The sequence below is a fragment of the Aotus nancymaae genome, unplaced genomic scaffold (assembly GCF_030222135.1).
Source record: "Aotus nancymaae isolate 86718 unplaced genomic scaffold, 86718_ANA_hifiasm-v0.15.2.pri h1tg000029l, whole genome shotgun sequence".
In the NCBI taxonomy this organism is placed as follows: domain Eukaryota; kingdom Metazoa; phylum Chordata; class Mammalia; order Primates; family Aotidae; genus Aotus; species Aotus nancymaae.
The window spans coordinates 46,732,660-46,747,301 of NW_026988442.1; the positions used below are offsets into that span (position 1 = coordinate 46,732,660).

The 14,642-nt window shown below is 34.1% G+C and overlaps 1 protein-coding gene across 2 annotated transcripts in view; it reads left to right on the forward strand.

Annotated features, from left to right (window-relative positions):
* GALNT3 (polypeptide N-acetylgalactosaminyltransferase 3) overlaps positions 1–14,313 on the forward strand; it is a 65,243-nt gene extending 50,930 nt beyond the window's left edge. For both annotated transcript variants that reach the window (XM_064382652.1, XM_012440571.2), the window contains exons 4-11: positions 377–526; positions 2,752–2,986; positions 3,431–3,548; positions 4,930–5,130; positions 7,114–7,245; positions 7,453–7,554; positions 12,231–12,383; positions 13,225–14,313. In XM_064382652.1, the coding sequence (XP_064238722.1) occupies positions 377–526; positions 2,752–2,986; positions 3,431–3,548; positions 4,930–5,130; positions 7,114–7,245; positions 7,453–7,554; positions 12,231–12,383; positions 13,225–13,347 (1,214 nt within the window). In that variant the 3' untranslated portion in view covers positions 13,348–14,313. The remainder of the gene's footprint in view (positions 1–376; positions 527–2,751; positions 2,987–3,430; positions 3,549–4,929; positions 5,131–7,113; positions 7,246–7,452; positions 7,555–12,230; positions 12,384–13,224) is intronic.
* The last annotated feature ends 329 nt before the right edge of the window (positions 14,314–14,642 follow it).

Genomic DNA, 14,642 nt, shown 5'->3' on the forward strand with positions numbered 1-14,642 from the left:
ATTTCAAAGCACTGAATATCTTTTTGGCCAAATTCCATTTCTTTCACTCTTGTGGCCAGTCTTCTCAGACCTCTAAACGAGTCTTCTCAATGACTAGCATTCACTCCATTTGAAGTTTCTCGCTTCCCTCCAAACACATTATATTTGTTGATAAGAAGTGTACAGAATCAGTATGTGTTACAGTAGTGATAATTTGCATAGATAGCCTTTTCCCCAGTAAGGAATAAAGATAAAATTTTCATCTTACTGGAAGGACACATGCAACTGTAAAGATAATGAATTTGGAAGGATCATTGCTCTGTGGTTTCATTTGCTTTCATGTGCTATATATGAATAAATTTAGACAGAGTTAATCCTGATTTTTTTTTCTTTACAGAGTACTTACATGATAAACTAGATGAATATGTAAAACAATTTTCTATAGTAAAAATAGTCAGACAAAGAGAAAGAAAAGGTCTGATCACTGCTCGGTTGCTAGGAGCATCAGTCGCAACAGCTGAAACGCTCACATTTTTAGATGCTCACTGTAAGTATATATGTATGGTTGTAACATTTTTCCTCTTCTCCCTCTAATTTAAAAGGTAAGGAAGGCTTTTCTTTTCTAAATGCCTAATTGCATTTTCTTTCACAGCATTTTCAACCGGTGATTATAGCAATGACAGCTCAAGCAGATAGCAGCTCTGCAGAGAAAATTCCTTTCACTTACATAGAATTCTTACCTCCTTTGTGCTTAAGTTTTCTCAACTTTAATATTCTCCGGTTACTAGCTGTTCCAGCCAGTTATCCTTGCCTCATTTTTTTTTCTTGATTCCTACACTTTAAAGTGAGTGAAAGCTTATTTAATATTTAAATATGGCTGGGCATGGTGGCTCATGCCTGTAATCCTAGCTCTTTGGGAGGTCAGGGTGGGTGAATCACTTGAGGTCAGGAGTTCAAGACCAGCTGGCCAACATGGTGAAAGCCCATCTCTACTAAAAATACAAAAATTAGCTGGACATGTTGACATGTGCCTATAATTCTAGCTACTAAAGAGACTGAGTCATGGGAATCACTTGAACCCAGGAGGCAGAGGTTCCAGTGAGCCCAGATTGTGCCACTACACTCTAGCCTGGGCAACAGAGTGACACTCCATTTCAAAATGAATGAATGAATGAATATAAACCACCCTATCATTAAACTTTGTCCTAGTCCTGCTGCTTTTAATTTTTATATTTTAGTTTTTGTGTTTTTTCAAAAAAAAAATTGCAGACTCCTTGACATAAAAAGGAGTCTGCGAATTTTCAAAAAAACCCACAAAACCAAAATATGTTAATATATATAGTTTTTATACCAAGTTGGGGTGTCCCATCCCAACTTCTTTGGTATCTCTTCCATAAATATTGTCAATTTTTGTTTGACTTTGTTGCTGTTGGTTTTTCTTTGTACTTTAATTTTTTTCAGAGTCGAAGTTTTTAAAGCATTTAGAAAGCATTTTCAGAGTCAATGTATCATATGCATGCTAGATATTACTAAAATGTCATTTAGTCCCTTGAGTTTTGAGTTTAATGGGCGATACTCTGTATCTCTGTATGAGTGTCTAGCTTTGAATTGGCCGGTGCTTAGGTTGTGTTTCACCCAATAACTGGTTTTGAGCACACACCGATTATTACAGAAGGGCTTTTGGATGTGCTTGAGTTGCTTAGAGCCATCACATTCAGTTCTCTCTCAACACTAGACATTTCTAAAATGAAGAGAAGACTAAAGGTAATCCTAGAGAGGCGTTTTAAAAAGAAAAATACCATCCTCTGGTATTTCTTCTCCTTGTCCAAAATTACAATAAGATCATACTGGACATTCTTCCACACTGGGTGAATGTGTCTGATGGTCCTTCTGTACCATGACTTCTAAATTCTGCTTCCTGGGGAGCCCAGAATGGGACTGCACATGAATTGTCTGAACTTGCTCTGTATTATGTAAAATAGCCTGGCCTGTGACCAGGACCCAGACCTTTCACGGTATGGGACTCCTTGGCCCTCCCTTTATAGTAGGTCTGGGGCAGCTTTGAATGGTCCTTCTTCTCCATTTGTTAAAATCAGAATTTATACTGACTACTTATTTTCTCCTAAGACCCAGTCAGATAAATGAAGATTTCAATTACTGTACCTTACTCAGGGAGATGCATGTTTAAATAAATCAGAACACGTTTAGGGCCAGGTGACATGGAACAGCAAAAAGCTACCTTTGATTCATAGGCCATCTCAACACATCATCTAAACTTTAAATACACTAGTGTTATTTTGCATCTGTAGGGGAGTTTTTCTAACTGTATTGAATCTTGTTTCAACTTTTTCATCCTACTCTCATCTCAAGAAACCTTTAAGAAATCTGTCCTTCTGGAGATCTGTTGTACAACTTGGTGATTATAATTAATAATAATGTATTGTCTACTCGAAAATTGCTAAGAGTAGATCTTAGATGTTCTTACCACCCACTTCATAAGCTGATAGGGTGATGGATATGTTAATTAGCTTGATTGTAATAATCATTTTACAATGTATACATATATAAACACTATGCTATACACTGTAAATATATAGAATTTTTATGTCTTTTATATCTCAATAAATCTGAGGAAGAAAGAAATCTCCATTATATACATGTTCAAAACACAAATGACTGTTATTTTCATTTCTCTGCAAACCTTCACCTAAACAACTAAAGAAAACACGTTCAGTGTTTGTATTGAATTAATTAAAATTCTTTTCCCTCCAGGTGAGTGTTTCTATGGTTGGTTAGAACCTTTGTTGGCCAGAATAGCTGAGAACTACACTGCTGTTGTGAGTCCAGATATTGCATCCATAGATCTGAATACGTTTGAATTCAGCAAACCTTCTCCTTATGGAAGTCACCATAACCGTGGAAATTTTGACTGGAGTCTTTCATTTGGCTGGGAATCACTTCCTGATCATGAGAAGCAAAGAAGGAAAGATGAAACCTACCCAATTAAGTAAGATGATTGCTTACATTGAATATGTACACACTCTGCTTTATAGCAATTGCCCCTGAGGTAATTGATAAAGAACAGACACATTCTATATAAAGAGAATCTAGAAATCATTCATTTATGGACTTACTTACACATGATGTTGCTTAGTAAGAGGTAGCAGTAAGTGAACTCTTAGGTCTTCCTCATTAATCATTACTTAAGAATCTTGAAGCATGGTTAGGAGAAGACATTTAATTTTGCCCCAGTGGGAGAGGACATGAAGTACTCTTCAGCACTCCAAAAATCTTGACTTTGAAGCTAGCATTTCTAGTTTTTTATTAATCTGTATAAAAACTTTGAAAATGTGCTGTGGCTTTAATTTTTGAATTTGATTCAATTCTTAAAATATGCTGTTTTATTTTGTTTAGTTTTTATAACAAAATTTGACAATGGATTATTTTTCAGAACACCTACTTTTGCAGGAGGACTTTTTTCCATATCAAAAGAATATTTTGAGTATATTGGAAGTTATGATGAAGAAATGGAAATCTGGGGAGGTGAAAATATAGAAATGTCTTTCAGAGTAAGTTTATGGAAATTAAATATAGCAGATATATTAAACAATAAAATATATTGTGTTCTAATTGGCTGGCACAGCTGATTACAGATGTGTGCACTCTTTGTGCTTTCTAAAACTTAATTGCTAGAAATTTTGGAATAAGAATATTTTCTTTTAATATGTAACTTAATATATGTATTCATTGTTGCCAGTGTAACAAGAGGAATCACTTAAACTCCTGTGTCCAGGCAATAACACCAATTAATGCACTTGTAACTACTGAATTCCAGCCAAGATAAATATAATTAAATCTAGTGCTTCAGGAAATGAGTTGATTATCAAGGGAGTCAGAATGGAAAAACATTTATGTATAATTTTAAAGGACATTGGACTTAACTGTTTGGATTGAATGAGCTGGACTTTTTTTCTATATATAAATTAATATTAAAAAAAAGGCTTTGGACAAGCTCCATATGTACCTTATTTATTTGATTTCATGTTTCATTTTCTGAAGTAACTTTATCATTCATTTTTCATCTCTTAGGCTGGAATGTAGTGGAAAAAGAACTGAACTAGGTAGGACTTAGAAGATTTAAGTTCTGGCTCTGGCTTGCTCCATCACATACCGGCAGTGATGATCTTAGCCAAGTTTGAACTGCTTATGGCAGGGGTCTTGTTTATTCATTTCAGTATTTCCAACCCCTAACACATGTTGGGTTACAAGCACAGTTTGTTGAGTTGAACTGCGTCTTCTCATTTGTTCAAAAAGAAAGTAGATAAAGAGAACGTGATCACTTGCTCTACTAGCACATACTATTAAATATGACTTATTTTCAGATTCTTTGCTTGGTGACTATGACAGAGTCAATTATTAAGATGTTTAAGTGAAAAGCCATTGATTTCATGATTTGCCATTTCATTGGTAATAATGGCTATCCAAAATTGTTTTTCTTGGTTACAAAATTGAATATATAAGAGGTAATAGGGTCTGAGTCCACTTAAACCTAAGCTTAGAAGAGAAACTCTAGTTTTAGTGAAGTGACTATGTAAGTAGTTCAGACAGAAGTCGAATGCATAAGAGCCTTTAGTTTTCTGTGTATATTAGAGAACTTACATAATTACTTGCAAAAGAAAACCTGGAATTAATTTTTATGAAAAATCTGAATTTATCATTTTGTTAACTTGCTGAAAATGCACTTCTTTTATCTTTGGTGTCTATGCCATTTAATAAAAATCCACATTCCTTATATTTAAGAACTTAAGTTGAAATGGCAGGGGACAGAGACTATTTGTAATAATGTAATCTCTTCTCTATTTTTGTTTTTAGTATCTTAAAGGTGAACTTAAAAGCAACACTGATTTTTCTAAAATACTGTAAATTTAAACAAATATCATTAATTATCAGGTATGGCAATGTGGTGGGCAGTTGGAGATTATGCCTTGCTCTGTTGTTGGACATGTTTTTCGCAGCAAAAGCCCTCATAGCTTTCCAAAAGGCACTCAGGTGATTGCTAGAAACCAAGTTCGCCTTGCAGAAGTCTGGATGGATGAATACAAGGAAATATTTTATAGGAGAAATACAGATGCAGCAAAAATTGTTAAACAAGTAAGTTGAAGCTAAGTAGTTAAAATGCAATAAAAATCTGTAACAAGTTCACAGGTCATTTTGCTTTGATTCATCTCAAGCACAAAACATCAAAATAAATTGAAAGTAGATTTGTAATTTTAACTCTTAATGTATGTAACTTATGAATGCCAGTTCCTTTTTTTAAGAAAAAAACTAAGTCAACTGCTTTTGACAAATCAGGAATTCTACTTGATGTTTTTAATATGAAAGATACTTTATTTTTGTTGCTGCCCTGGTTCAATATTTTACTCAAAGAAAATTAAGTAGAACTGGTTTTGTTTTGTTTTGTTTTGTTTTGTTTACTGGTTTTAGGAGATATAACACCTACATAAAGGTTCTAAGTAGATAGAGATAGACACAGTGTCTTAAGTAGCATGAGAATGAACCAGGAATGTCAAGGATTTTTTTTTTTTTTCCAAGTTCTAGTTCCACTACTTACTGGAAATGTTACTTTGGCAAAGCCTTTGAGTATGTAAAATAGGGAAGACACTTCATAGAGTGGCTGCAGGGTGGCTGGACATGGAGTGGATGTTAACATGTTTCTTTTCTCTCCTTCCCTGTTCTTAAGAGATGAAATACACATTCTGACTCTCTCCCACAGTAGCTGTGAAATAAGAAAGTGATAGTGTAACAAATACATGGTACTCTTGTTATTAACCTGTCATAAATAGATTATGCTCTGTAGGACCATGAAACATAACACATTGAAGTGAGTTCCAATAGTCTTAATAATATTAGATGAGGTAAATTAACTAGACAGTTTAAAACCATGCTTCAATGAGTAGTACGCATCTCTTTGTAGGAAATAGATAGTGCTGATTTGCAGGGTGGGCGGAAGGTGGAGTATTTATTGGGAGTCAGTGGTATCAATATTTTGGCTGTTGTGATAAAGAAAGATCTGGTTACCTCTTTCCCCTTTTCTTTAGTCTCCAGTATCTCCCTGATAGGATGCAAATTTAGAGCACTACTGTGTTAGATTGCTATCTTTTTACCCAAGGCCATGAAGACAAATTGGGCAGATTGTGTACTGCACAATAGTGTTTGGCTAAGCAGGCAAGGGGGCACTACATGAAGCTTATGCTCTGCTTGTCCCCCACAAAGGTGCACGTGAGTCAGCCAGTACCTGTTTGTTACCACAGGATAAATAATAATAAGCTAAACAGAACTCCTAAAGACTCATGCTTTTTGCTAAACACCTAGGCTTAAGACATTGATGTTGGCATAAGAAAATCTTTTCTTTACTTGAACTGACAAGATTGAGTATTTACTTTTGTGTACCTTTAGGTATTACCTGTACTTTTTCTCTAGTATTTTGCCTGTAGGTCAAATACCTTAAAGTTTAATACTTTTTTAAATAATTATTTTCTTAGTTCCTTAAAATAAAGGAAAATAAAATTCATTTAATTTGAAAATTGCCTTTTTCTACTAAAGGTTCAGTTGGGGATATTGTTAAGAACAAGCAATACCCTTGGACTAGAAAAATTACTCCCAATGGGTTGTTTCTTGCTGGTGGTTTTCTGTGATCTTGACAGAGAAGAGAGAAGTTTGTTGCATATTGGCACTGTTTGTCTATACCTGCTTTCTCACACCTCACTTTGCAGATCACTTTTAGGTATAAAGTTGGGACCAATTTTGGATGCTCCTACTACCATTCTTTTGCCCACAGAATTTCACTAGAAATCTTTGTCTTGTAGGGGACGTTTGTGGTACAAATGAAGAATAAAATAGCATGATTTTAGTATTTTAGTCAGCACTGATGTGGTCTTGACTCTCTTTAAAGCTAGAAATGAACAGGCAGGCATACTTTTTACCTGAATGAATGATGATGCCATTGAATTGCCTCTTGAATTTTTGGCACAGATTTTTAAATATACCAAAATAGAAATACATATAGTAGGGTTTTAATTACTTTATCAGTGTTGTTTTAATTAAGCATTCCCTTCATTTCTCATCTTTCTACAGAAAGCATTTGGTGATCTTTCAAAAAGATTTGAAATAAAACACCGCCTTCAGTGTAAAAATTTTACATGGTATCTGAACAATATTTATCCCGAGGTGTATGTGCCAGACCTTAATCCTGTTATATCTGGATATGTGAGTATTTTCCTATTCCTTTTTCACTTAATATACTCCTTGCCACCAAGCTTTATGTGGTTCCAGGAAAATTGCTGAAATACTTTCTGGTTTATTGCTTTTGAGATTTTTACATTATAATCAGTAACATTACTTTCTAAATTATTTTACAAATATATAAACCCCACAGATTTAAAAACTTTTCATAACTTAAAAATTTTCCTTTAGATTAAAAGCGTCGGTCAGCCTCTGTGTCTGGATGTTGGAGAAAACAATCAAGGAGGCAAACCGTTAATTATGTATACATGTCACGGACTTGGGGGAAACCAGGTGAGCACTGCATTAAAAATCCTTCACTTGTAAAGCATTTACAAGCACAAGTAAGATGTTGCCTATTTTTCAGAAGTCCCAAAGCAGCTTTATACTTGGGTAAGCTGGCGTGTGCAATGTTTTTAGACTGAGTTTGGCAATTGATATTGATAAGTATTTTATTTTGGTTTTTACTCTGACTCTGAAAACAATTTGAAGTGGCTTACCCATTTTAAAAAAAAAAAAAGGAGGCCGGGTGCAGTGGCTCATACCTGTTATCCCGGCACTTTGGGAGGCCAACGTAGATGGATCACTTGAGGCCAGGTGTTGGAGACCAGCCTGGACAACATGGTGAAACCTCATCTCTACTAAAAATACAAAAATTAGCCGAGCATGGCGGTCCATACCTGTGTTCCCAGCTACTTGGGAGTCTGAGGCTGGAGAATCGCTTGAACCTGGGTTGCTGAGGTTGCAGTGAGCTGAGATCATGCCACTGCACTCCAGCCTGGGCAACAGAGTGAGACTGTCTCAAAAACAAACAAATAAAAAATAATAATAAATAAAGGAAAATGGGAAAATAATAAAATAGAATAATGCGATTTGAAATTTTTTTTAAAAAGAAACTTCTATATAGATCTTTGATGCTTTGACTTTTGCATGACTATTAGCGTGGTGAGTTTGCAAGTTTGCGCATAAAGGCCATGTATAACTGGATTTAATCACAAATACATCAAGTGTTAATAACAAAATAGGCATTGTAAATTAACTTTGTGGGCCACAATATTATTTCAATATGTTCCTCCTTCTCTCTCAGAAGAGAATTCTCCTTGATTAGTAACATTTCTGCTTGTTACTACCTTTTGACTATTTTACTGATCAGATTCAAATATCAAATATTACTATTTACTCAGCTATGGGTTGAGAACATGTTGAATACAAACTTTCTGTTTTCTTAAGCTTCCTTTTCTTGCCTTTTGCAAATTAATCCCTGGAAAGATTAGACTGTATTTCTCTCATTTGTTCATTCAACAGATTCACTGAGTCATCCCTATATGCTGGATACTATAATCGATTCAAACTATTTAGATTCTAACTCCTTTAGGAAATCTGTAATTGAGCATTTCCTGAGGGTAATGCATTCAGAGTGTTCTGGGCTTATAGAAAAGGTGTCTGAATGAGACTGGGTGCTCACCCATTTTCCTGAGAAAGATGACATTTGAACACATTTTTTAAAAAAGTAGGTAGGAGCTAATGAGGTGGCTGTTGGGGATGGGAACAGAATAAGAAGAGTGTGAAGGAAAGCGAACTGAGGAGAAGAGCCTGGAGTATCTCTTCTGGGCCTTGCAAGTATTTTGGTGTAGAGTCCAAGATGTGTGTGGAGGATTTTTGCAATAATTAATACACATGATGTCCTATTTTAATGGGACAAAACTTTGAGATGTCAGTTTTAGGAAAAAAGGTGGTCCAGTTTGTCTCCTGGTCTATCCTCTTCTGTATTTCTTCCTACCCATTAGACTCAGCTTAATCTAGTTCTAATCCTTATTTAACTAAATCAATCAATCTACTAAGGGCAGATGATACAGAGGTCCAGAAGCCAGAGCTGGTGAACTGGATCTGTTGCTGGATAATTAAGGTGTAATTCTGAAATAGGATGAGGATATATATGGATACATATAGATATACATACATCTATGCCTATATCTATATACATATGTATCTGTACATATATGTCTATGTGCATAAATCAATATGCATCTTTTTTAAGAATTTTCTTTCCCTCAATATATTAGAAGAAAAATAGTTATATAAATAATTGCATTCTTTGGAAATAACACTGATTTAGGCTTGTAAAAAGATTTTGAGCAAAGGTAAATATTTCTGCAATTGTAAAAATCTTACTACTAAATATAAATCCTTATAAATTTATCTTAGGCTTCTAGCATTACATTTATTTTATCTTAAAAGCTGAAGATATAGTATACACGTTTTTTTTCCATTTTTCTGTTATCATTGTCATAAAGATAATAACAGCTTTATTATAGCTCTGTATCAAAAGTATGTTTATATTTTAGATAGAATGTAGCCATCTTTTAGAAATTGGGGGATGGGAAAAATTTCACATATTCTTTCAGCTGACTGTCACCATAGTGAAAAGATAAAGCTTCTGATCTTATGGAGCTTATGTTCCACAGGAACAAAGAAAAAAAAATTTAGAAAAATATAGCAGGTAGTGTGTTTGGGGTAGAGTGGTTATTTTAAGAGGTGAGGGAAGACCTTTTTGGAAAAGTAAACTTAGAGTGGAGGCCTGAATATGTTGAGATAGTGTTCCAGGAGAAGATGCTCATCTTGGAGGAAGGATTTCCAAAGGTGGAGGCCCAGAGGCAGATACATGGAGAAAGCAAAAAAACAGTGTGCCTAGAGCAGAGTGGTCTAGCAAAGAAGGGTAGGAAATGAGGTCAGGGACATTGATAAAGGACCTTATCATGTAGGGCTTAATAGGTCGCATTAAGAAACTTGGACTTAATTCTGAATTTGACAGAAAGAATTGAAGAGTTTTGAGGAGGAGAATAAATATTGTCTGGTATATATATTAAACAGATAACTTTGGCTTTTGTTACCCTAACACAGCTATTTATTTCATTTTGGTTTATTTCCTTGACATTTGATTTTTAATCAAGCATTGCACTGAAACTGTTTTGCAGATTTTAGTTCCCTGAGTGCTGAAATTTCGATATATCATGTAACTTGTTCATTTTTTGATGTTGCCTTCTACTTTTCATCAGATAATATTTTACAGCATAAAATTTCATTGTGACAGTATTTGTGTATGCCAAATAAAAATAAATATTTTGGTTATGTGACGAAATTGGCCAATATTACTAGAGCAATGCAGTTTGAGTCATTATAACTTGATTATACGTACTGCTTTGCCTCATCCACTTTCTCTGCTGGTTCTAAGTAATGGATATCTCCAACATTCTCAGCTATCCAATTATGTCATCTTTTTTGTTACCACTGTACTTTTAATATCTTCCAATTTTTATAATTTTCATTTTCATGACTTTTTAATAATTGGTAAAATATTCGACAGCCTTTGTTACCATCTTTGGGATCTTAAGGTTTATCTTTCTTAGCCAAGTATAGATAGAATGCTATTTTCATCATCTAAACCCTTTTTCTTCCAGTGTTTCCATCTAAAGAACTACTAGTTATAAAAATGACTGATGTTTTGCTGGTAGGAGGAGATAAATTAAGCATGACACCAAGAGTAGGGAAACTCAAGATATGTGGCTCTGTGAATTCAGTGAATGCTTGTAGAGTGCCTGCTCTAATATACTAATATACATAAAGGGTTTAACACAGTGCCCGCCTAGCATGTAATAAGGACTTAACAAATATTAGTGCTCCTACTAATTATTTCATTATTGAAAATCAATTATGTTAACTTATTTTATCTTTAGAATGTCAACATTATGAAATATTGGATTTGTAATGGGTGTTATGACTTGATAAATTGCCTGACTTCAGTCTATGGGGAAGCCAGCTCTAACACACAATTCTAATAGAGTACTAGAAAAGTTATCTCTGATGTACTATGGGAACCTTGAAAAGGTGGAATTATTTTGCAGCTGGGAAAATTCAGAAAAAGCCAAAGGAGGAAGGTAATATTTGAACTGGCTCTTGAAGGATTAAAAGGGAGTTAGGCAGAAAAGGGTCAAAAGGATCTTCCAGGCAGAGGACAGACTGTAAAGCAAAGTCTTAGAGTTATAGATACATATGTTCTGATTGGTAGAATTGTGTGAAAGAAGCATCATATATAACTGGGGCAATGGTTGATGCAAGATCAAAAATGAAAGATTTCATGTACCAATTAAGGAGTGTGGACTTTATCTCAGCAACAGTAGTGATTCACTTAAGCCAGGGCAGTCGGAGATCAAACCAATGCTATAAAATACTGTCTGGCAGCAGATTGGATCGCTGGATGATAGGAACAGAAATTGGAGGTAGCTGTAAGTGTTTCAGTAAAAATTCTGAGAGTCAGAGTAACAGAAGTGAGTACATGGAAGTAAAAATGGATAGGATGTTAACATCTGAGAGGAATAGTACAGCTAAGGGATGAATTACTTGAATATGTGGAGAAAGAGAAGCATCAATATTAACAATAGCTAAAATGTATGAGAACCCTTCATGTGCCAGTCATTGTTCTAAGTGTATTACACATATTAACCCACTTATCTTCTTAACCCTATGGGTTAGGAGCTATTAAATGACCCATCTTCAAGTGAGAAAACAGGCATGGTGAACAACCCGAAGTCCCTAGCTTAGTGAAAACGCCTTTAATTGAGATGAAGAAGAGAGATGGAACACTTGTGGGAGAGAGGCAATTAATGTACTCATTAGAACTCTTCATTCCATTTTCTGAGGAATGTCTGGGGTAGCCTCCCCAGACTTGATAACTTCCAAATTCTGGTATGGGGTGGAAGACAATACCTTCTTAATGAAGTAACCAACTGTTGATGAAGAAAGCCTATTTTATTGTCTATCATAAAAACTCAGCTTATGTTTCTGATAACTGTTGTATTATTTTGTTGAAATAAAAATGACTTCATTATTTAACAAGTTGCTGATGTATTTACTTATTTTGTAACTGAGCACATGGGGTGCTTTTGTCAATAACAGTGTTCTTCCTTCCATAGTACTTTGAATACTCTGCTCAACATGAAATTCGGCACAACATCCAGAAGGAATTATGTCTTCATGCTGCTCAAGGTCTTGTTCAGCTGAAGGCATGTACCTACAAAGGTCACAAGACAGTTGTCACTGGAGAGCAGATATGGGAGATCCAGAAGGTACCTCAGTGCAATTACTACCTCTTTAACTATTTTTCTTAGCTCTAATTGCTTGTCTGGGAAAATGAGTGGAACATGGTACATTAATATTACCTATCGGAATTTTTCTCCCTTTATTAACTTTGTTATTATGTGTTTCTACCCATGTGATAAGAGAATATATCTATGAATTAAGAAGCAAATAATTAAGTTGCTTGGTTGAAGCATGGTATATGCAGATCAGTATTTCTGTGAATTATTAATATTAGTTGCTCATTTTTTTCTATTTAGGGTTTCTTATAATGCTTTTTGCAACAGCCATATATTTTTTCTGGCAGAGAGAAGAAAAAAATCATTATATCTTCTCACTTGAATTGATTAATTTTTTTCCTACCCTCTTTAGCACTTTTTCATGAACCTAGAATTGAGAAAAGACATAACTGGTCTCTTCTGTTTGTAAATATGTTTTAAGGCTTAGCTGTATCACGGCAATTCTTACCTGAACGTTGTTTTGTACAAAACAAGAAAAGCTTAACATTGGTTTTTATGATTTATGATGTTTTTAAGAGTTTGCCACCTATGGATATATCAAGAGAATACTTGTTTGAAAACGTGATTCAGACCTTGTTCTGTCTGCCTCTCTTCATTATGTAATACCTTGTTAATTAAACAGTAGTAGTGTGAAAGGTGGCACTTACAGTAGAAGCCAACAAGAGTTTATCAGACATAGTTGATCTTAGAAAGTTTTATGTAAGAATGGTGTCTATTAGGTTTGCTTCAATGAAACCATAAAGTATTTTTCATATTTATCAGTTAACTATGAGTCTTAAAATTTAATGTCTGTTGTTTCCTTTTATTCTAGGATCAACTTCTATATAATCCATTCTTAAAAATGTGCCTTTCAGCAAATGGAGAGCATCCAAGTTTAGTGTCATGCAACCCATCAGATTCACTCCAAAAATGGATATTTAGCCAAAATAATTAAGTGTTCCTTAAAATTAAGGAGTTGAAAAAGGAGATATTCTTTCTCATAAAAACTGTGACTAGGCATACACTGTAGTTTTTGAAAATTATGCAAAAGCAGCTACTTGTAACTTATTCCAAGTGCATTTTTCTTATTTATATCTTAAAATATCTATGTAGCACTACTACAGAAATTCTGCAAGTTTCTGTTTCAAAGCACAGTAACTAGTAATACCAAAGACTATTTCAAAATGTCCAGATGTAGGGGAAGAGATGTTTACAGTATGATGAAAATAATTTTCCAAGTAAAGTGGTGTTTGTGTGTTTTGTACACTTAGGGATATGTATAACTACATTCACACACTCACAATTTAAAATATTTCCCCTGGTTTTTTAGGGGGCTGGAAAGAAAGATTTGTTACTGTTTTTTTTTTTAACTACATAGAAGTGGATAAATGAAGGTCAACATTGGCCTCTACGTACAAACCAAGAAGTTTTTACAAATCTAGAATTTATTATTTTAAAATGCAGGTGAACTTTGCCTTTGGTTTACTTGTCTGTCAAATGTTTCCTTAAACATGAAACTGAATAAGGAGAGGAATATTTTTAACACTTAAATTTCTTGGCAAATTTTAAAATATTTTTTAGTCTGCAGCTCACTCCACGTGAAGCACTTAAGTCTTCCTTAAATGACTTTTCTTAAGTAACTGTACTGTGTGTTTTCCCAAAGCACTTTTAAAAAAATTTTTTATAAATTACTATCTGTTGAAAAGGTGTCATTTTCCTTTCTGCTAGTATTTCTTTTCTTACCAAAATTCACTAATCTTGAATGTTTGTGACAAATGCAGAATACTTGACTCATTTAAAGCTAAATTTTGTTATTGAATCAATTTTAATTGTAATGGATTTTTGACCTTGTAATGGATTCTTTTCATCAAATAAAGCCTTATTTTTATGTGGAAAACACAATAAAAAATCCTCAACACTACTATATTCAAAAGTTTTTTCCTTTTATGGGTAGAACCTATAATCGATAATAGGTAGGGGAATATAGATTTTTGTATGCTGAATTCCTAAGAACCTATTGTTTGTAAAGCCATCCGATATTTCTTAAGGTACAAAAAATGAGGAATAGCAAATTTTCTGTGTTCAATATTTAGAAAATTTTATATTTCTGATGACTTTCCTTGAGCAACTGATAGAGTGACTTTTTAAAAAATTTGCTGCTTGCCTAGGAGATTTAACACTTTTTGTTTTGTTTTTGGTCATTTTATATTTAGATCTCCTTTATTCTTATTCCAGAAGTAAAATATGATT